At 44.2% G+C, this 22,555-nt stretch overlaps 1 protein-coding gene across 3 annotated transcripts in view; it reads right to left on the reverse strand.

Moving 5' to 3' along the window:
• The window catches only part of LOC145359445 (uveal autoantigen with coiled-coil domains and ankyrin repeats protein-like), a 157,707-nt gene that overhangs the window by 56,242 nt on the left and 78,910 nt on the right, over nt 1–22,555 (reverse strand). For all 3 annotated transcript variants that reach the window (XM_080213995.1, XM_080213993.1, XM_080213994.1), the window contains exons 4-8: nt 19,558–19,622; nt 18,666–18,723; nt 12,962–13,032; nt 8,912–9,018; nt 6,638–6,819 (exon numbers count right to left, since the gene is read on the reverse strand). In XM_080213995.1, the coding sequence (XP_080070121.1) occupies nt 6,638–6,819; nt 8,912–9,018; nt 12,962–13,032; nt 18,666–18,723; nt 19,558–19,622 (483 nt within the window). The remainder of the gene's footprint in view (nt 1–6,637; nt 6,820–8,911; nt 9,019–12,961; nt 13,033–18,665; nt 18,724–19,557; nt 19,623–22,555) is intronic.

A 22,555-nucleotide genomic window follows, 5' to 3' on the forward strand; every position in this document is an offset into this window, starting at 1 on the left:
CGATGATCAGCCGTGGTCAAAATGTATGGTGGAGCAGGCTTGAAGGGCTGAATGGTCTACTCCTGTTCCTGATGATCTGTCAGCGAGTCGGTGCAGACTCAATAGATCGAATGGCCTCCTCTGCAGAGATTCTATGGCTCTTTGGACGATCCATCCATTTACCCACCTCTTTCTCCAGAGACCTGAAAATTTCTTCAAATACGTACTTAACTTTCTTTCAAAAATTATTGACTCAGTCTCCATTGCCCTTTCAGGCAGCATGCTCCAAATCACAATAAGGAGCAATTTAGCATGGCCAATCCACCCAACTCGCACATCTTTGGACTGTGGGAGGAATCCGGAGCACCTCGAGGAAACCCATGCAGACACAGGGAGAACATGCAGACTCCACACAGACAGTGACCCAAGACCGGAATCGAACCCAGGTCCCTGGCATAGTGAAATAGCAGTGCTAACCACTGTGCCATCATGCTGCCCACTTTACTGACCACCACCCCCTCCCACCCCCCCCCCCCCCCCCCCCCAGTAATTAGACACACACACACACTGCATCAAAGCCCCTGTATTTTCCAACCACTGTAGATCCATGCAAAGTTAGCAACATCACTGACAAAGTTGTCGGGACTTTGTCCAAGATATAAATTGCACAACACAGAAGGAAATGCTGCAGCTGCCAGCCTCCAACCACACCACCAACTCTGCAATAACAACCTGGCCAACAACAACAGCAACAACAACAAAGTGCATTTATAACATCCCTGAATGCTCCAAAGGTTCTTCACAGACACATAGCCAAACAAAACCTGACACCAAAGCACACAAGGGGAAATTAGCACCAGTGGCCAAAAGATTGGTCGAAAGGGTTGGTTTTAAGAAGCACTTTAAAAGCTGGAGCTCTGCAGCTGTATTTTCTAAATAGGGAAAGACTTCAGAAATCTGAAGAGCAAAGGGACTTGGGAGTCCTGGTTCAGGACTCTCTTTAAGGCTAACGTGCAGGCTCAGCTGACAGTTAGGAAGGCAAATTCAACATTAGCATTCATTTCTAGAGGGCTAGAATACAAGAACCAGGATATAGTGCTGAGGCTGTATAAAACTCTGGTCAGACCCCATTTGGAATATTTTGAACGGTTTTGGACCCCATACCTAAGGAAGAAAGTGCTGGCCTTGGAGGGAGTCCAGGAGGCTCACAAGAATGATCCCAGAAATGAAGGATTTGGCATGAGGAGTGGTTGAGGACGCTGGGTCTGGGTACTCGATGGAGTTTAGAAGGATGAGGGTGGATCTAATTGAATCTTACAGAATACTGAGAGACATGCATAGACTGAACATGTAGAGAACATTTCCACTAGCAGGAGAGACTAGAACTTGAGGGCACAACCTCAGGCTAAAGGGACGCTCCTTTAAAACTGAGATGAGGAGGAATTTCTTCAACCAGAGATTAGTGAATGTGTGGAACTCATTACCACAGATGGCTGTGGAGGTTAGACCATTAAGTGTCTAAGACAGAGATGGATAGGTTCTTGATCCATAAGGGGATCAAGGGTTGCAGGGAGAAGGCAGGAGAATGGAGATGGGAATCATATCAGTTACCATTTATATAGATGATCTGGAGGAGGGAACCGAGTGTAGGGTGTCGAAATTTGCTGATGACACCAAGATTGGAGGAAAGGCAAATTATGCGGAGGGTGTGGAGAGTCTACAGAAGGATCTAGATAGGCTGGGCGAATGGGCCAGGAAATGGCAAATGGAATTTAATGTTGGCAAGTGCGAGGTGGTCCACTTTGGTAGGAATAATCGTAGGAAGGATTATCACTTATGTGGCGAAAAACTGCAGCAGGTGACGGTGCAGAGGGACCTCGGGGTCCTTGTGCATGAGTCGCAAAAACCCAGCTTGCAGGTGCAGCAGGTGGTCAGGAAGGCTAATGGGATGCTGGCCTTCATAGCGAGGGAGATTGAATATAAAAGTAGGGAGGTCTTGCTGCGGCTGTATAGGGCATTGGTGAGGCCGCAGCTGGAGTAGTGTGTGCAGTTTTGGGCGCCATACTTACGCAAGGATATTTTGGCCTTGGAGGGAGTGCAGAGGAGGTTTACTAGGCTGATGCCGGAGTTGAGGGGGTTGAGCTATGAGGAGAGGCTGAATAAACTAGGCTTGTACTCGTTATAGTTTAGAAGAATGAGGGGAGATCTCATTGAGACGTATAAGATGATGAATGGGATGGATAGGATAGAGGTGGAGAGACTCTTCCCGCTCAGAAAGGATAATAGGACTAGGGGGCACAGCCTCAAGATGGAGGGGGGGCGGTTTAGAACGGAGTTGAGGAGGAACTTCTTCACTCAAAGGGTGGTGAATCTCTGGAATTCTCTGCCCGTTGAAGTGGTGGAGGCTGCCTCGCTAAATATTTTTAAGACGCGGGTTGATGGGTTTTTGATAAGAGAGGGATTAAGGGTTATGGGGAGAGGGCGGGAATGTGGAACTGAGCCACGACAGATCAGCCATGATCTTACTGAATGGCGGGGCAGGCTCAAAGGGCTAGGTGGCCTACTCCTGCTCCTATTTCTTATGTTCTTACGATTGAATGGTGGAGCAGACTCAGTGGGCCGAATTTGGCTCCTCTCTCTTATGGTCTTATGGAAAACAAGGTGGTTTGATGTTTGCAATGGGTTCTGTGCACCAATTCAAATTGTTATGCATCTAGGAGTGAATCCTGACATCAAAAATAACATTTAAGAAGTTTCACTGGTGCTCAAGTGATTTCCAAAACAGGACTGCAAACCTGTCTGCAGTTAACGTCGCAAAGTCAGAGGTGAGAGACTCTCTCACGTGACAGACCCGGCTTATTTCATCTCCATCCACAAGCAGAAATTTCAAATGAAGGCTGAGGTTTTGTTGCTCTCTGAAACTCCAGCACATTAAAATCCAACTTCGCAAATCACACTATCTGAATGTAATCAGCTCTGTTCCACAGGTGATGGACCTTCACATTCTCAGAACACACAGAAAAGGTCATCTTGCTTATTACCAATGGACATGTTCTTTTATTCAGTCAAACACACCAGCGCAACTGCCTAAGCATCTTATTTTTCTTCCAACCTGCTGTGCAAATGAGAAAAAACAGAAACACAGCATGTCTCATCATGTACAGTTACAGAAATAACCTCAGTAAAGCAGACAGTACAAACATATTTTTCCTGAATGCTGATTGATCAAATTACAGCAGATCATGTGATTTCCAGCCCTGAGTTTTAATAAGGGAGCTTGTGAAAAATGGGGGAAAGAAACGAAAATGTACAAAGTGTCGTAAGTCAGGAACAGAAGCTGGGGAACACAACACGGAGTGAAGTCAACATCACAAACAAAAAAAGAGACATTTTTCTGTGTCCAAACCACAACCAGGTACACACCCAGAACAGAATAACATGTCCCCTCTCTGACTGACCTCCAGCAGTTTCGGCTGTGAAATCTAACTCTATGCTACACATGACAGATTACGGAGTGAGTGAAATACCAATAATTGCTACTTCAGTGAAAGACAGGCAGGACAATGGATACTTTAAGTGAGATGTTACTTTTTCCAACATGAAAGCCTTCCTCAACTGTGCAATTAACTCAGCGAGACACCTCATGGATTTATCTAGATTATAAAACCCTAAAAAGCCAGCTTTGAATTTCACATGTGCAGAACTCTAGCACATTATAGTAGCAATGACACATATCTGTCTAAGCCTAGATTTGAAGGGTACAGACACATCTGATATTTGGGCCAATCAACCCCTGCTCAACATAACCAATACATAGAACGATAAAAACGAGGAGGAGGAATAGGTCAGTCAGCCCTTCGAGCCTGCTGCACAATCCATTTTGATTATGGAATTCAGTATCCTGATTCCCCCCTTCCATATCCCTTGATCTGTTTAGCTCGAAGAGCCATGTCTAATTTCAAGCAGAAATTAATAAATTTCGGTCTCAACTACATTGGGCGGTCATGAATTCCACACATTCACCACCCTCTGGGTGAAGAAATTTCTCCGCACCTCAGTTCCAAAAGGTTCACCCCTTATCCTCAAATATGACGCCTTGTTCTAGACTCCCCTGCCATTGGGAACATTCTTTCTGAATCTATCCTGTTTAACCCTGTTACAATTTTATAAGTTTCTATGAGATCCCTTCTCACTCAAACTCCACTGAATATAATCCTAACCAACTTCTCCTCATATGACAGACCTGCCATCCCAGGAAAGAGCCTGGTAAACCTTTGCCGTGGTCCCTTGACAGCAAGCACATCCTTCCTCTGATAAGGCAACGAGGTGTGGCCTCACTAATGCCCTATACAATTGCAGCAAAACACTCCTATCCCTGTACTCAAATCTCTCATTATGAAGGCCAACATACCATTTGCCTTCTTTACTGTCTGCTGTACCTGCGTGCTTACTTTCAGCGTCTGATGCTGAAGGACTCCAAGATCTCGTTCAGCATCTAACTCCCTCATTACACCCATTCAAATAATAATCTGTCTTCCTATTATTGCTACCAAAGTGGATAACCTCACATTTATCCAGATTTTACTGCATCTGCCATGCAGATGCCCACACAATCAGCCTGTCCAAATCACACTGAAGCATCTCTGCATCCTCCTCACAGCTCACGCTGCCACCCAACTTTGTATCATCTGCAAATCTGGAGATAATGCATTCAGTTCCCTCTTGCAAATGATCAATACCTCAATTAATATATCCTTTTTTTTTGGGAGTGCTCAGTTGACTTCTTGAAGCATTCAGCCCCTTTACGTTTTGTTGCCCTGCTATATATGGACAGTCACCTAAGGGGCTGACAGGTGCATGACCAAGCAGCCAAGAGGGAAACATTGCTCATGCAACGCTCCACACACTGCTCCATGTGCTGTTGGAGTTTTTATACTTGAATTACACTGCATGTACAGCGCAGGCCATTCACTCCATCTGATCTGCGCTGGCAATTATTCTCCAGGAGCCATCCCCACTTTGCTTTGTTTTGAGCTATCTGCATATTTTTCTATTCCTTTCTCCCTCTCTTATTCATCTAAGTTCCCTAAACTGTATCTATGCTATTCACTTCAAATACTCTGTGCAACTCTGGCAGTCTAACACAAAGGGTGAAGTCACATGGGATCAGAGGAAAGCTGGCAAGATGGATACAGAACTGGCCATAGAAGACAGAGGGTAGCAGTAGCAGGGTGCTCTTGTCAATGGAGGTCTGTAACAAGCGGTGTTCCTCTGGGACTTTTGTTGCTCGCAGTATACATAAATGGAGGAAAATGCAGCTGGTCTGATTAACAAGTTCACAGGTGACACAAAACTTGGTGGATTTGCGGATAGCAAAGAGGATTGTCAGAGGATATAGCAAGATATAGACCAATTGGAGACTTGGACAAACAAATGGCAGATGGAGTTTAATCCAGACAAGTGTGAGATAATGCATGTAGGAAATATACACAAATGGTACATCCTTTAGGAGTATTGACAGGCAGAGAGATCTGGGCATACATGTCCACCGGTCAAGTGGCATGCAGGAGGATAAGGTAGTCAAGAAGATACACAGCGTGCTTGCCGTCATCAGTCAAGGCATTGAGTATAAAAATTCGCAGGTCATGCCGCAGCTGTACTGAATCTTAATTAAGCCTCATTTAGAATATGGTGTACAATTCGGGCCACCAGACTACCAGAAGGATATAGATGCTTCGGAGAGGGCACAGAAGGGGTTTACCAGGATGCTGCCTGGTCTGGGGGTATTAGCTATGAGAAGTTGGATAAACTCGGTTTGTTCTTATGGAATGACGGAGGTTGAGAGGTGACCAGTAAGAGGTTTACAAGGTTATGAGGGGCATGGGGAGAGTGGATAGTCAGATGCTCTTTCCTAGGGTAGAAAAGTCAAGTACTGGGGACATAGGTTTAAGATGTATGGGGAAAAATTTGGAGATGTGCGAGGCAAGTTTTTTTTTAAAAACAAGAGGATGGTGAATGCCTGGAACGCGCTTCCCGGGGAGGTGGTGGGAGCAGGTATGATAGCAGCACTTAAGAGGCAACTACACGAATGCATGAATAGGATGGGAACTGAAGGATACGGAATGTGTAAGTGCACACGGTTTTAGTTTAGGCAGGCATCATGATGGAGGGCTGAAGGGCCTGTTCCTGTGCTGTACCTTTCTTTGCTCTTTTGCAGTAGTAGAAAAACCACAATATTATACCTGATCATCCACCTCAATCAGTATTCACAAAACATTCAGGGACAAAGCCACTTCCCAAATGTGACCATTAGTTGTAGGCACATATTGAGAAACTTGTTTAATTACAAGTGGAAACTAATAGTTAGCTCAGTTTTCAGACCTTGAGTTACAAGAACAAATTTCTGTAGTTACTTTGCTACATTATAAAAATCTGTTTCCATTTCTATCATACATTCATACTTCAAAAGGTTTGGAGGACAGGGAGGTAGAGGAGGAGGAGGCAACAGCAGCGGAGGGGGGAGAGAAACAAAATGACAACAGGCAGTCTTGCCAGTTCACATCACAGCTGTTATTCCTGGAACACAAACTGAATCGAGTCCTGAAACAAAACCACCTTCACTTCACAAACAGTGTGTGTGCGCGATCAACTGTCTCACCTTTCACTTTCTTCTCCATTGCAGCTTTAGCCAAGGCCAACAACTCCGGGTCTTTGGAGAGTTGGGCATAGTGCAAACTCTTGTGACCATGGTCATCCGTCAAAGTAACATCAGCACCACGATTTAAGAGGACCTCCACTGCGTCCTTACAACCATTCTCACACCCCACCATCAAGGCAGTCCTGAAATGGGAGATGACAGGTTAATACAGGGCCCGAGAAAGAAGTTATGACCTGGGTACAACTTTCTAGTTCCAACAGGCTTTGAACTAGCTGTGAGAAAAGGTCATGGCATGCCCAACATTTTTTCCTAATCATAATATTCTCCTGTCTCAACAATTACTCACTTATCTGAGCACCAACGATAATACATGTCTTGTACACCCACTATCTAGCTCTATTTGTTTAAGGTTCTCTTGCAGAGAGAGAGAAAAAGACAACCTCCATTATCTCTGTCAAACATGCCATCAGCAGCAAAGGTCAAATAAGATAACGAAGAGCAACAGGACCATGCAGAGCTTTTTTAGGACCACTTACATAGACACTGCAATGAATGAAGACATAAAACACCCATTTATCTTGGCTCAATGCTGACATCCTCTGAGGAAATGTGTCAGTCTGTTTGACTGGTCTGAGTCATAAGGCTGTGGGCTCAAGACCCATACCAGAGAGTAAAAATTCCAATCAGTAGGCTTTGAATAAAAATGCTTGGAGTGCTTGCAGAGACTGCACGTCTATGCCTGTATTTTCTACATAAACACTAACCAGTTTAAAATAAATATCTGGCATTCCAGATTGCAGGATATATTCCCGTACACCAACGCAAAAAGAATTCACAACTTTGGGTCAACTCAAACTTCTAAAGTTGAAGCTGCAAAGGAGGCAATTAAACATCATCCACCCCCCTCAGCTGTACAAAAAAGCTTAGCAAAGTTGACTAAACTGTGGACGTTTAGCGTGAAGTAAGGGCAGCATGATAGCACAATGATTAGCACTGCTGCCTCACAGCGCCAGGGGCCCGGTTTGATTCTGGCCTTGGATGATTGTGCATGTGGAAAACATAGAAACAAGAAGGTGTAGGCCATTCGGCTCTTTGAGCCTGCTCCACCATTCATTTTGATCATGACTGGTCATTGAATTCAATATCCTGATCCCCCTTCCTCCCATACCCCTTTAGCCCCATGAGCTATGTCTAATTTCTTCTTGGAATCCGATGTTTCGGCCTCAACAATATTTCTGTGGTAGTGAATTCCACACATTCACCACCCTTTGGGTGAAGAAATTTCTCCTCACCTCAGTTCTAAAAGAGGATTGTCTGTGTGGAGTTTGCACATTGTGTGTCTGCTTGTGTTTCCTCCGAGCACTCAGGTTTCCTCCCACAGTCCAAAACTGTGCAGATTAGGCTGATTGGCCATGCCAAATTATCTCTGTGTTGGGGGAATAGCAAAGTAAATATGACAGGTGGGATCATTATTGGGATCATGCAGGCTTGATGGACTGAATGGCCTCTTCCTGCACTGTAGGGATTCTATGATTCTTTCTTAACTTAATAATGTTTCCTGCACCTTAATTTGCCAACCTATAACTGGGATGTGACTTGACAAGTACTGATCATTCTCAGTCACTCTTTGGGATACTTGTAATCTAGATTCATAGATAAGGGTCTAAATTTTACTGTCCAGCCCACTACAGAAATCACAGCGTTTAAGGAGGGCGGACCATGGAAAGTTCTGTCAACCTTGGGCAGGATTTTACGGTTTCAGGGAGAATGCAGCTGTAAAATCCCACCCAACTGGTCTGGCAACTGATGGGGGTCGGGAAGGGTAAGGAGGAAAGAGGAAGTTATTTCTGTCTGACTAGAATGGGGGTCGTCTAAGGTAAGTTTATTTATTAGTCACAAGTAGGCTTACTTTAACACTGCAATGAAGTTACTGTGAAAACCCCCTAGTCGCCACCCTCTGGCACCTGTTCGGGTACAGAGGGAGAATTTAGCGTGGAGAATGTGCAGACTCCGCACAACGACCCAAGGTTGGAATCGAACCTGCGTCCCTGGTGCTGTGAGGCAGGTCCCTGGCGCTGCTCTTGCCCAGTGTGCATGCCCACACACAGAGTTCACTGAACTGTGGATAACCCAGAGGACACAACTGAGAATAGTTTAACTCAGCAGAAAACTATAGGCCACCTGGTCGATGTGACTCAGCCATCCACCATTTTAAACAGCCAAGCATCAACTGCAGCAGCAGTCCTTCTAATTAAACCGAGTGTTAAAAATTACTTGTTTTGCTTATCCCTGGAGTTGACGTCCGCTCCGCGCTCCAGCAAAAGCCGGCAAACTTCTGGATGACACATCTGCGTGGCCAGCACAAGAGCAGTCCGTCCATCCTGTAACAGATGGAGCACACAGGGATTAGGGAGATGCAACCTTCCTAAATCAGCAGCAATACACCATGCAACAAAGGTTAACAAGACCAGACTAAAAAAGTGTAAAGAAAACACTGAGGTTCCTTTCTAAACAGATACAATTAAACGGCAAAAGAATTTAACTTGTTTGGAATCTTGGTTACACCACACTAGGAGCACTTTGAACAATTTTGGTCTCCATGTTAAAAAGGCTACAAAGGCACTGGAGAAGGTGCAAAGTTTTCAAACAATGAAACCAGAACTGAAGTTAAAACTATCAAGAAAGACAGAACAGGATGGAACTGTATTCTCTAAAAGAGACTCAATTGAGGTCTTGGTGACAGTCATTAAAGAACAAAAGGATTTGACTGCATTGACATGGAGAAGATGCTTCCACTGGAAAAGGGAGGCCAGAAATGTAAGATAGTCACTGAAATCCAACAAGGAATTCTTTACCCAGAGAATGGTGAGGGTGTAGAAAGTCAGACTAGTTGAGGCAAACATTTTAGATGTACTTAAGGAAAAGATAGATAAATACATGTACACAAATTCACAGACAAGGGCCTAAATTTTAAATTTTTATCAGGAACCCAGGTTCAATTCTCGGCTTGGGTCTCTGTCTGTGTGGAGTTAGGATGTTCTCCCTGTATCTGGTTTCCTCCGGGTGCTCCGGTTTCCTCCCACAATCTGAAAGACGTGCTGGTAAGGTGCACTAACCCCAACTAGGGGAATTTAACAGCAACTTCATTGCAGGGTTAATGGAAGCCTTACTTGTGATTAATAAATAAACTTAAATATATCATGCTGATAGAATGAGAAGCAGCAGAGTAGGGGGAGGTTTGTAAGGAGAGTAAGCATCAGTTGGGCCAATTGGGTAGAATGCCATTCCAATGCTACAAAATTTCTGCATATCCCATCTTGGGCAATTGGCTGGCCAGAGCTACCCAAAGCAAAGTGAGTTTTACAAAGTTTACCCACTATTGCTGAAAAAAGGAACATGCTGCAATCATCAGAACAGACATAAGAATACCAAATTTCAAAGGGAACAACAATTTGTACTACATGAGAAAAGGGGACTGAGTTGGCAAGTGGTTCTGATTGGTCAGGGCGTTGCCAAGAGAATGCAGAGAATATTTGTTCTTCAATGTTTTGTTTAACTGAAAAAGGCACAATGCATGGACAAATCATAGAACCCCTACAGTACAGACGGCCATTTCGCCCATCGAGTCTGTACTGACCACAATCCCACCCAGGCCCTATTCCCATAACCCCATGCTAGGGTCAATTTAGCATGGCCAATCTACCTAAACTGCAAATCTTTGAACCGTGGGAGAAACCAGAGCACCCGAAGAAAACCTACACAGATGTGGGGGAAATGGGCAAACTCCACACAGAATGACCGAGGCTGTAATAGAACCTGGGTCCCTGGCACTGAGAGGCATCAGTACTAATCAAAAGTTCTTTCTGCCTGCAGATTAACAGACATAGCTTCAGACAAGCTTAAGTGAGTCAAATTGTGAGTCGAACGGAATCTTAAATTGGTTGTTAGCATAATTTTTAAGCATACGCTGATTGTTCAATAACTTCTGTCCAATTGTGCAATCATATCTCAAAGAACAAAGAAAATTACAGCACAGGAATAGGCTCTTTGGCCTTCCAAGCCTGCACCAACTATGCTGCCCGACTTAACTAAAACCCCCTACCATTCCGGGACCATATCCCTCTATTTCCATCCTATTCACGTACTTGTCGAGATGTCCCTTAAAAGTCACTACCATATTCGCTTCCACTGCCTCCCCCGGCAACAAGTTCTAGGTACCCACTACGCTGTGTAAAAAAATCTGCCACCTTTATTCTCATGTCCAAGAATCTCATGTTGCACATTTACGTTTGGAGCTTTGTAAGCACGGGTTCATCAAACATGGTCAGTTGCAAAGGGATGTGCTGTTTTAATACAAACCACCAGTCTCTGGAACACAACCCCCTTAGCATCACACTGGCACTGAAATTCACATACCAAAAAATCATTTATGTCATAGGCAGCAAGAATCCAGTTAGTGAAGAATACCACCTTCTGGGGTAATCTCAATTAGACTGGGCACTTCTCAGGAAGGCAAGTGGTGGCCTGGGGCCCATTCCTGAGTTTGTGGGCTTTAAACTGAGCAACAATCTGATCAGGATAACCATTATCCCAAAGGGCAGGTTTGAGGGGCCCTAGTTCGGCATCAAGATTTGCCCAGTCAGCAAGTGCTGCTTGGCCCTGTTTACGAAGTTGCCCCTTGTGGGCATAGTCTGAGCCAATTCCTCTCACTCCATGGGAGAGATGGTTGAGAAAGTTGGTTTCTTTTATTAATTTATGGAACGTGGGCGTCATTGGTTGAATCAGCATTTATTGTCCATCCCTAATTGCCCCTGAATAGGGGTCATTTTAGTGAAAATTACAGCATAGGAACAGGCCCTTCAGCCCTCCAAGCCTGCACTGACATGCTGCCTGACTACCCTTCTGGAGACCATATCCCTCTATTCCCATCCTATTCATGTATTTGTCAAGACACCCCTTAAAAGTCACTATCTTCCACTACCTCCCCCAGCAGTTAGCTCCAGGCACCTGCTGCTCTGTGTAAAAAAACTTGTCTCACACATCTCCTTTAAAACTTGAACATTGCACCTTAAACCTATGCCCCCTAATTGACTCTTCCACCCTGGGAGAAAGCTTCTGACTATCCACTCTGTCCATGCCCCTCATAATCTGGTAGACTTCTATCAGATGGCCTGGAGTCACATGTAGGCCAAACCAGGTAAGGACGGCAGACTTCCTTCCCTAAAGCACATTAGTGAACCAGATGGGTTTTTATGACAATTGACAATGGTCATCACAAGTCTTTTAATTCTAGATTTTTATTGAATTCAAATTTCACCATCTGCCATGATGGGATTTGAACACAGGTGCCCAGAGTGTTACCATGGATCTCTGGAATACTAGCCCAATAGCAATGCCACTGCTTCACCCATAAGGGTATGAATCTCTCTCTCTCTCTCTCAGGAAGTTGTGTGTTTATTAAGTCACTTTTATTATACAACAACCACCAACAACAACAGAGCCAGTCACAGGTCAGGAAGATTAAAGGAGAAGTTGCTTCTCCCATTCCCCTGCTTGGATGAGGACAAGAAGCTGCCACCACAATGGGGACCTTCATTGGTTGCCAAGTCCAAGAAAAAGGCCGAGTAACCAAGGAAACAGGCAGTAACAATTGAGAGGAATGTATACTGTTTAAAATTGGCTTGTTGCAAGAACTAATTGCTTTTGTTTGCTTAAATCAAGGATAGGCAAAAAACCCGTGGCCACAATGAACGATTGTACGTTCAAGAACTTTAACACAAATTAATAAAATTGCGACAGAAGTCATCATGATCGCGGAACTTCTACTATGGTAGAGACCGTATTAATGGATTTCCCAATAAGTTTGCATCTATATATGCCCTGTTTGTGAAGAGAACCTGAAGGGGCAGTGGTCCAAAAGCTTGTGGCTTGTGCGACCAAATAAACCTGTTGGAATTTAACCTGGTGTTGTGAGACTTCTTACTTTCCCAATTAGCACAGAGGAAAGGGAGCTCATGGGCTTCTTCATTTTAATTGGATTGGAGAGCACTTACTGATCTGAACGCACTTGCCAACCAATCAGCACCTTTTCCTCATGCAGCATTTGCTCATCTTGCATCTGCCCTGATGAGTGCAAGATGAAAAGCTTCAACAGCACCTCTTTTTTCAGCAATACCCAAGTTCTGGACTACAAAAGTTCATTCATTTATGAAACAGAAAATAATTATGTACCTTTAGATAAAAATTAAATTGTTTTGAAATTTTCAACTGTTACCCATTCATTTGCAAGAACAGTCATATCTCTGAGGTTTTAGCAGCACTTACCCCGTCCTTAACATTCACAGCAGCCTCATGGTCCAACAACAGCTTCACACATGCTGTGCAGCCAGCCACCGCTTAAGGAGAAATCACAATTAAAAGAATAAAGCCAAACCACCTGGATAATCCATTCTGCTTGATGTCAATGAACATGAAGACCCCAATTTAGTCTGGGCAACTCAATCAAACAACCAACCCCTAAATTTGTCCCAAAGAGCAGCATGACTGCAGCTATTCCATGGAATGGCCCCATTTCTATGAAGTAAATTCAATGCAATTCTCTGCACAGATGTTACAGACTTATGAACCCTCAAACATGCTTTTCAATCATAATTATAATATTAAGCTGGAGAAAGTTAAGTGTACAAGAAATCAAAGGACGTGGGAATAGGGCAGGAGCAGGAGTTGGACTCATGATCTTATTGAATGGGAGAGCAGACACAAGGGTCTACTCCTGCTCTTACACAGAACAAAGTACAGCACAGAAACAGCTAACATATAAGGTAAATCCAAAAGTCATCTATTGATAAATAAGTAAAAAAAAACAAAGGAAAGTACAGGAACAGTGGGTGGGGTGGGGGGGGGGGGAGGTGGTGTGCACTATGGCGATGGTCACACAAAGCTGGCTGGGGAGGGGGGGTGGGGGGTGCAGGCAGAGATGCACAATGTGGCGATGGTCACAGAAAAATGACACAATCAACATCCACACAAGGTGACAAGAAAACCTAGAACAATAAATGTGACTTTTAGTTCCATGCACTTCAAACCATTATTTTTGCTTGTAATAAATCTAGTTGTTGCCTCATCACTGCAGAACTGTGACCTCCAGAAAAGCCCATTAAAACCACCTTCAACGTGTTTTAGTTAAACTGTGACTCTAAAATCATCGCTAGTTGTTATACAAACAGAAAAAAAGATATCGTGAGACCTCACTATTATCAAAATACAACTTGACTTCTGAGTGGCAACACACAAGATAGTTCTATTCACAAAGATGACAACTCTCAGAAAAGACTGACAGCTCTGTTAAGCTTCAGTGCAACTTCGCTCGTTAATTAATGAAGTTCGACAGCACTAATTTGCTCGGATCACAGGAAATTATTTTGTTAATGAAAGCACAATAACAGTTGCAGTTGGTCATACGAGATTTATTAATAAACAATCGTACAGGTTGGGGCTTTCTCCACAAAATCGCCAATAACGTTATGCAAGGGTTTGACAGGGTCAATATAGAATCCAAGTCATCACTTGTGTGACAACCAGAACGAGAGGCCATAAACATATAATAGTCACAAATAAATCCAACTGGGAATTCAGGAATTCTTTACCCAGAGGATTATTAAAATGTGGAACTCATTACCACAAGGAGGAATACAGCATTCAAGGTAGTTCAGGGAAAGCTAGATAAGCTGGAGGCGAACAGAAGGATATGCGGATTGGGTTGGAAGAAGAAAGGGAGGAGATGGTTTGGACAGAGCACAAACATCAGCATGGCATAAATAACCTGTTTTTGTGTTGTAAATATTGGCCTATAACTTCAAGAGTGGCAATCTTCATAGTGACTTCCCTGCCCTTACCATGGAAAACATTAATCTCACCTGAGCTTCCTGACTTGGGCCAGCTGAGACTAAAGAAAGAAAGCATGCCCACAGCTATAGTGGGAAAGTGCAAAATGCAATGCAATGCAATGTTAGCATTCATATCGAGAGGGTACCAGGATCCAAGAACAGGGATGTACTTCTGAGACTATACAAGACTGGTCAGGCCCCATTTGGAGTATTGTGAGCAGTTTTGGGCCCCATATCTCAGGAAGGATGTGCTGGCCTTGGAAAGGATCCAGAGGAGGTTCACAAGAATGATCCCTGGAATCAAGAGCTTGTCACATGGAGAACAGTTGAGGGCTCTGGGTCGGTACTCGCCGGCGTTTAGAAGGATGAGAGAAGATCTTATTGAAACTGACAGGATGCTGCAAGGCCTGGATAGGGTGGCGATGGAGAAGATGTTTCCATGAGTAGGAAAAACTAGAACCAGAGGGCACGACCTCAGACTAAAGCGACGATTCTTTAGAACAAAAATAAGGAGGAATTTCTTCAGCTAGAGAGCGGTAAATCAGTGGAACTCATTGCCGCAGGCGGCTGTGGAGGCCAGGTCATTGACTTTAAGACAGAGATAGATAGGTTCTGAATAAGGGGATCAGGGGTTATGGAGAAAAGGCAGGAGAATGGGGATGAGTGAAAAAAACAACCACAATTGAATGGAGGAGCAGATTCAATGCTCCTTTGTCTAATGGTCTTATTGAAAGGGGAAGGTATGTTTTAAAGAAAGCGAATGGGATGTAAGGGTTCAGTCAAGGGCAAGTGGGGGAAGAAAAGAAAGAAGAGGTTGTACCATTTGGGAGCTTAGTCTGGGTGTTTAAAATTGTTACTCTCAAATGTTAACCATCTAACTTTTTCAGAGTAACTGAGAGGGTTAAAACTGGCAGAACCATCTGAAGGTTAGCAATCTAAATCACTTTGTTAAGTGGTTGTCAGCCAGTGTAACTGTCATGGGGAAAATTAACTCTTGTGGACAATCCTTACATAAGAAATAGGAGCAGGAGTAGACCATCTAGCCCTTCGAGCCTGCCCCGCCATTCAGTAAGATCATGGCTGATCTGAAGTGGATCAGTTCCACTTTCTCGCTTTCTTCCCATAACCCTTAATTCCCCTGTCTATCAGAAACCTATCTATCTGTGACTTAAATATATTTAACGAGGTAGCCTCCACCACTTCAACGGGCAGAGAATTCCAAAGATTCACCACCCTTTGAGTGGAGAAGTTCCTCCTCAACTCTGATCTGAACTGCACTCCCACCCCCTCCTTATCTTGAGGCTGTGTGCTCTAGTCCTGCTATCCTTTCTAAGCAGGAAGAATCTCTCTACCTCTACCCTATCCATCCCCTTCATTATACGTCTCTATAAGATCCCCCCCCTCATCCTTCTAAACTCCAACGAGTACAGACCCAGTCTATTTAGTCTCTCTTCATAGGCCAACCCCCTCATCTCCAGTATCTACCTAGTGGACCTCCTCTGTACTCCCTCCAAGGCCAACGTATCCTTGCGCAAGTGCAGCGACCAAAACTGCACACAGTACTCCAGCTGCAGCCTCACCAGTACCCTGTACAGTTGCAGCAAGACCTCCTTACTTTTATATTCTATCCCCCTCGCTATGTGGGATCTTCCAAGAGAAATCCCCCAGCGCACCATTGGGGTACCTCCAAAATGCAATGCTGGAGAACCATGGCCCATTAGGTTATGCAAAAACATAAAATAAATACTTGCACTTATATAGTGCTTTTCCAGACATCTGAAAGAGCTTTACAGCCAATGAAGTACATTTAGAAGTGCAGTCGCTGTTGTAGCAAATGCAGCAGCTCATCTTTTCTCCCACAAACAGGAAAGTGATAGCAATCAGATAATTTCTGTCTCATCATGTTGATTGAGGGACGAATATTGGACAACCCCACTGCTCCAGGGGGCACGACCCTGAGGAACTCCTGCAGCAATGTCCTGGAACTGAAATGTTTGACCTCCAACAGCCACAACCATCTTCCTATGTGCTCAGCACTCCAACCAGTGGCTAGTTTCCACCCTCTGTCCGCAACCCCCAGGTCCCATGGTCTCCAGTGTTGCTTGGGCTTCTTGATGTCACACCTGGTCAAATGCTGCCTTAATATCAACAGCTGTCACTCTCACCTCACCTCTTTTGCCCATGTTTGAACCAAGGCTATAATGAAGTCTGAGCTGAGTGACCCTGGTAGAACACAAACTCAGCATCAGCAAGCAGGTTATTGCTGAGCAGGTGCTGCTGAATAGCACAATTGATGGTCCTTTCCATCACTCTGCTGTGATTGAGAACAGACTGATGGAGTGCAACAAGTTTTGGAGCACAAGTCTTCACAATTATTGTCCTTAGTCTTTGCAGTGTTCAGTGTCTTCAGCCATTTCTTGATATCATCTGAAGTTAATCGAACTGATTGAAGATTAACATCTGAGATGCTGGGGACGTCCAGAGATGGTGTGTGAAATTTCCAAATTAAAAATGGATCTGGCAACCTCAAAAATGGGAGGGATGAAGCACAGGAAAGTGAAACTAACAGAGATAAGCCACCTCACCCATGTCCATCAACAGTACCATGTTTCCCACTGGTCATATGTACGTCTTGTAGTCTTGATGTTTGCAGGATCTTGTTAAGTGCAAATTGTTTGCTGTGTTGCGTATGTTACAAAAGTGTCTACACTTCAAAAGTACTGCATCAGCTGCAAAGTGCTGGGAGATGTCTGAAGGTTGTGAAGAGGACTATATAAATGTGTTTAAAAATAGCTATCTGCTGAAATTATGAGCTTCAGATTAGTGATTTGCAGACAGGAAAGGGTGTAGACACGACATTGAATCACAATGGGAGTTGGGCCGGAGCTGCAACATTCACACACCAACAACTGTTCTGACCTTGCTGCCCCAAATCTAGTTTGCTCAATTTTTACACACCTTATCATATTTGAAGCATTTAATTTTTGAAATGATGCTCGAGAGAGAATGGTCTTACCCTGGTTGAACGAAGTCAGAGCTCGCTAACTCTGCGATTCATTGTTAAAGATAGCCCCAAACAAATGATATAGCTTTGCACAAGAGTATGTTGCAGAAACACTTTCTCCACAAAGACATGTGGGACAGCATCGACAGTCTACGTGTACAGTATGAAACAGTGTGCTATTACTCTTCATTAAAATTCCAGCGGAAACTCTTATTCACTGCCTAGACATCCGCAGGGATGGGAAGGGACAGGCATCCGGGCCTCCGCACATCTCCCAGCGCCAGATTTCTGGCACCGGCAGTTCTGCGCCAATTTGAGCTGTATTATGTTTGCAGCAGCTCATTTTACTGCTACTTAAATCCTATTAGTGGGCCTGGAACTGAAGACTCAAGGCCCACGAGCATCTCCCTACCCCTGCCAGGCATCGTTCACTCAAGTAGGGCTTAGTATAGCTCCCCACTTGCGTGGAACTGGCAACCTGATCCTCCTGGACTGAGGGGGAGGGCAATCAAAGCGGTGGATGCCAGGGATGCCCCCTGGGCATTGCCATCTTGGCACTGCCCAAAGGGAAAACTGCCAGTGCCCAGGGGACATCTCAGCACTGCCCACCAGGCATGGGCCAGTGCCTAGGGGACAGGACAATCAGCAGGCATGGGGACTCCTGCTGCCACCCTGCAGTAGAGATCAGTGGGGGATGGAGGCGAGCGATCAGGGCAGAGGGAGCAGGGCGTGAGATCGAAGTGAGCCAACGCTGGGCCCGGGCACATCCAAGGGCAATTGAGCTGGCCAGCGATCAGTAAGGCTAGCAGACAGGGGTCGCTGTGCATGCACCGATCTCAGTGCTGACAGATTGGCACATGCGCAATGGCCCACTCAGCACTATGCTACCGGCCTCTCCAGTGGGAATAGGCCCCACCCTCAGTGTTCTGGAGTGAATCACGCTCGGGCACTCTGCATAGTAGAGTGTAGAAAATTCATTTGGAAACTCCTGCTGAGAAAAAAAAAAATCACAATTTACTCCAGTTTTTATGCAAATCCGACACTAAGAAATTTTTTGGGAGAATTGTCCACTAGAATTCTATTAAGGCCCACCTTAGACTTCTAAACAAACGACGAATTTAAGCAGCCTGGTACTCACCTGCATCATGAAGAGCAGATCTCCCATGAAGGTCTACGCTGTCGACAGGGCAATTTTGCTGCAAAACAAATTGATTTATTTAAGACATTCTTGAATGCGGAATTAATATTTAATCTGCATACATTATTTAGAGCAGCAGAGAGAAGCTTTTGTTCCTGAATGAAGCCTCATTTCTCTCCAGAGTTTTTTGAAAACCGTTCCTTCACAAGGAACAAGTTACATCACTATTTTTCAACCTTTGATCTGAGGAAGATAACCAATCTCTGCAAGTATAACTCCCAAATTAAGCTATATAAGATTCATTTGTTAGTGTCACAAGTTGGCTTACATTAATACTGCAACAAAGTTATTGTGAAAATCCCCTAGTCACCACACTCCGGCGCCTGTTTGGGTACACTGAGGGAGAATTCAGCATGGCCAATGCACCAAGCCAGCAAGTCTTTCAGACTGTGGGAGGAAACTGGAGCACCCGGAGGAAACATACACAGACACTGTGAGAACATACAGACTCCACACAGACAGTGACCCAAGTCAGGAATCTAACCCGGATCCCTGGCACTGGGAGGCAGCAGTGCTAATCACTGTGTATACTTCATGCACGCAAACCACTTTAACAACTTTCACTCAATTCACATCTTGAAGTTCTGTAAGCATCACTTTTTCTATTGGGAATTTTAACTTTTGGGACATCAGTGTGCATCATTTAACTAACACTGAATGGTTTTTGATAGATGTTTACCCCAACCAAGTCATTAGACAATAGGCGATCCCAACTCTAGTTCTGAACAAGTTATCTGAGTTGCAATGTAAACTCGGTTTCTGTCTCCACAGATGCTGCCTGACCTGTTGAGCATTACAGCACTTTGTTTTTATTATAGCCAATTCAACGTACCTGGAGTAACCGCTGCAAACATAACGGCTGTCCATTTCGAGCAGCATGATGTAATACACTCCGTCCTATGGGGAAGCAATAAAAAAAATCACTCGTAACAACAGAACTGTAACACAAAGCAGACTCAATCGCAATGAATTCCTTAACCTATGACAGCACTAAGGAACTCTGGCAAGTCATCTCGCTAATGGTTGTTTGACATGTTCCTTCAGTGGGTCACGCTCTCAACTCCACATCTGAAGGTCAGAGATTCAAGTTGCACCTCAGAAGCGCCAGTAAAAAATATGGGTTGACAAACCCAGTGCAGCATTGAAGGAGTGCCGCACTGTCGGAAGTGTCATCTTTCAGATAGGATGTTAAATTAAGACCTCATCTGCCCCCTTAGGAGGCAACATTTTTTGAATTTAAGCCAGGTAGTTTTGTGTGTGTCCAGGCCAATACTTATCCCTCAACCAACATCACCGAAAGAGGTATTCCGATCATTATTGCATTGTTGGTAGGATCACAGAATCCCTACAGGGCAGAAAGAGGTCCTTTGGTCCCATCGAGTCTGCACTGACAACAATCCTAACTCGGTCCTGGCCCCATAACCTCACTAATCCGTCTATCCTACACATCCCAGGACACCAAAGGGCAATGTAGCATGGCCAATTCACCTAACCCACACATCTTTGGACTGTGGGAGCACCCAGAGAAAACCCACATAGACACAGGGAGAATGTGCAAACTCCACACAGACAGTGACCCAAGCCAGGAATCGAATCCAGGTCCCTGGCAGCAGCAGTGCTGATGACTGAGCTTGCTGTGCCTAATCTGGCTTCTATGTTTTCTATACTACAGTGACCATAGAAGTACTTTATTGAATGCAACGCATTCGGGATGTGCTGAGATCTACAAAGCACTATGGAAATTCAAGTATTTAATTCAAGCCTTTATCCGTAATCATGCCTAACAATCCTCATTAACATGGGCAGTTTGTAGTACAATTACTAACTGCACTGTGGCAAATTTATCAGTGTAATCCTGATACCATACACTTCAGCTACAGAATGTCTGAAGTTAGAATAGTGCAAACTGGGTACGACTCCAGATAAAAGTTTAGTTCACTCAGCTTCATTCATCTCCGAGCAAGAGGAAATCAGTTTCCTCTGAACCAAGCAAATGAAAATGTGTTCAGCCCACCAGGCAGTAGAGTGGCAGGATGTGGCTTCAGGACAAATACAGCCAGCTCCTAATTGCAGCTGCACTGTGAAAGGAAACACCAAGCGGAGATTAAATGCTTTCTCACAAACTGAGAAGCCGAATGGAAGAATATCAAGCTCTTCAATGACATGTTTTATCAGGCTTGCTTCAATTAGGGAAGAAGCCATGCTGCGACAATAGCAGAGCCCTGGGAATGGGTCCGCCAGCTCTCTAGGAAGAGGATTTGGAGCACAGCCCGTCAAGAACAGAACAATAGGACCAACAAGAGTTTACAGGAAATAAATTAGCAAAATGAAGATGCCAGTGTAACCACTTTGTTGGCACAGGCAATCTAAATCAGTGTTACAGGGTGCAATGGCACACTGTCCACTGCGATGCAAATTGTGCAGCACCTTTTACGGGCACCCAAGATTTGACGCTCACTCATATTTTCTCTCTCAGACTTACCAGTACAGAATTTTTTAAAGTTTATTTATTAGTGTCACCAGTAGGCTTACATTAACACCACAGTGAAGTTGCTGTGAAAATCCCCTAGTCACCACACTCCTGCGCCTGTCCGGGTACACTGAGGGAGAATTTAGCACGGCCAATGCACCTAACCAGCACATCTTTAGGACTGTGGGAGGAAACCAGAAAGAAACACACGCAGACATGGGGAGAACGTGCAAACTCTGCACAGACATTGACCTAAGCCAGGAATTGAACCCTGGCGCTGTGAGGCAGCAGTGCTAACACCAAATTATACAGTGCAGAGCAGTTGTTATTTCACATCTATGTGAGCCAGTGTTTAACGAAGCTACGCTGAATAGATTGAAACAACAAAATTGGAAATTTAAACAGCATTGGGTCATGCATCCCAATAATAAGTCAGCACAGAAAGATTCCTTCATCAGTTTTCTTCACCTTTACAGTTGCAACAGCTTCACTAATCTCCTCTGGAGCTAGCATGCACCTTTAACCAGCCCAGAGAACAGTCAATGTATTTAAATCTTTCCTCCAGCCAGTGAATGGACAACTATTGGATTCAAGGGTCAACAAAGACACTTGAAGAACAAGTCTTCTCACTATAGCCCTGCAAACCTTCCAGTCTGGCCTCTGGAACCTCCCCATTTTTAATCACTCCACTACAGATGGTCATGGAGCCACATATTCTGGAATTCACTCTCTCAAATTTTCTGTTCATCTTTAAAACATTCTTTCAAACCTCCCTACTTGGCCAAGTCACCTCCCCCAAATGTTTTGTCAGGTGGCTTGATGTCAAACCCTGGTCGATAACGTTCCTGTAAAATACTTGGGGCCATTCTTTTAACAATAAAGGGCCTATAAACATGGAATTTGTTGCACAGAAATGGAAAAAAACTGAGAAAAACTGAAGTATTTCTAATGTCTTGGAGCTAGGATAAAGTAGATGAAAGCAGGCTGCTTAACTTGGACTGTGCTGAGAACTAAACAGAAATACAAAAGAAACAAACCTGCAGAAAAAGGATTAGAAGACGAAAATGAAAGAGCAAAAGCAACTAATTCTATATTAATAAAGTAATTAACCTATAGCTGTATAAAACATAAATAGCACTGGAGAAGACAGTAAGATTTGCAAGGATGATCCCAAAACTGAAGAGTTATACCCAACATGAAAGCCAGTACAGGCTGGGTTTCTCTTCTCTACACAAGACCTGACAACAAAGTTCAATGGTGTAGATGCTGAAAAAAATGTTTCCACTTTTTGGGAACCATCAATCTAAGATAGTCATTAATAAACACAATAGGAAGTGGAGGGGAAACTTGTTTACCCAGA

The sequence above is a fragment of the Carcharhinus amblyrhynchos genome, chromosome 28 (assembly GCF_965287045.1).
Source record: "Carcharhinus amblyrhynchos chromosome 28, sCarAmb.v2.hapA, whole genome shotgun sequence".
NCBI classification, from domain to species: Eukaryota; Metazoa; Chordata; class Chondrichthyes; order Carcharhiniformes; family Carcharhinidae; genus Carcharhinus; species Carcharhinus amblyrhynchos.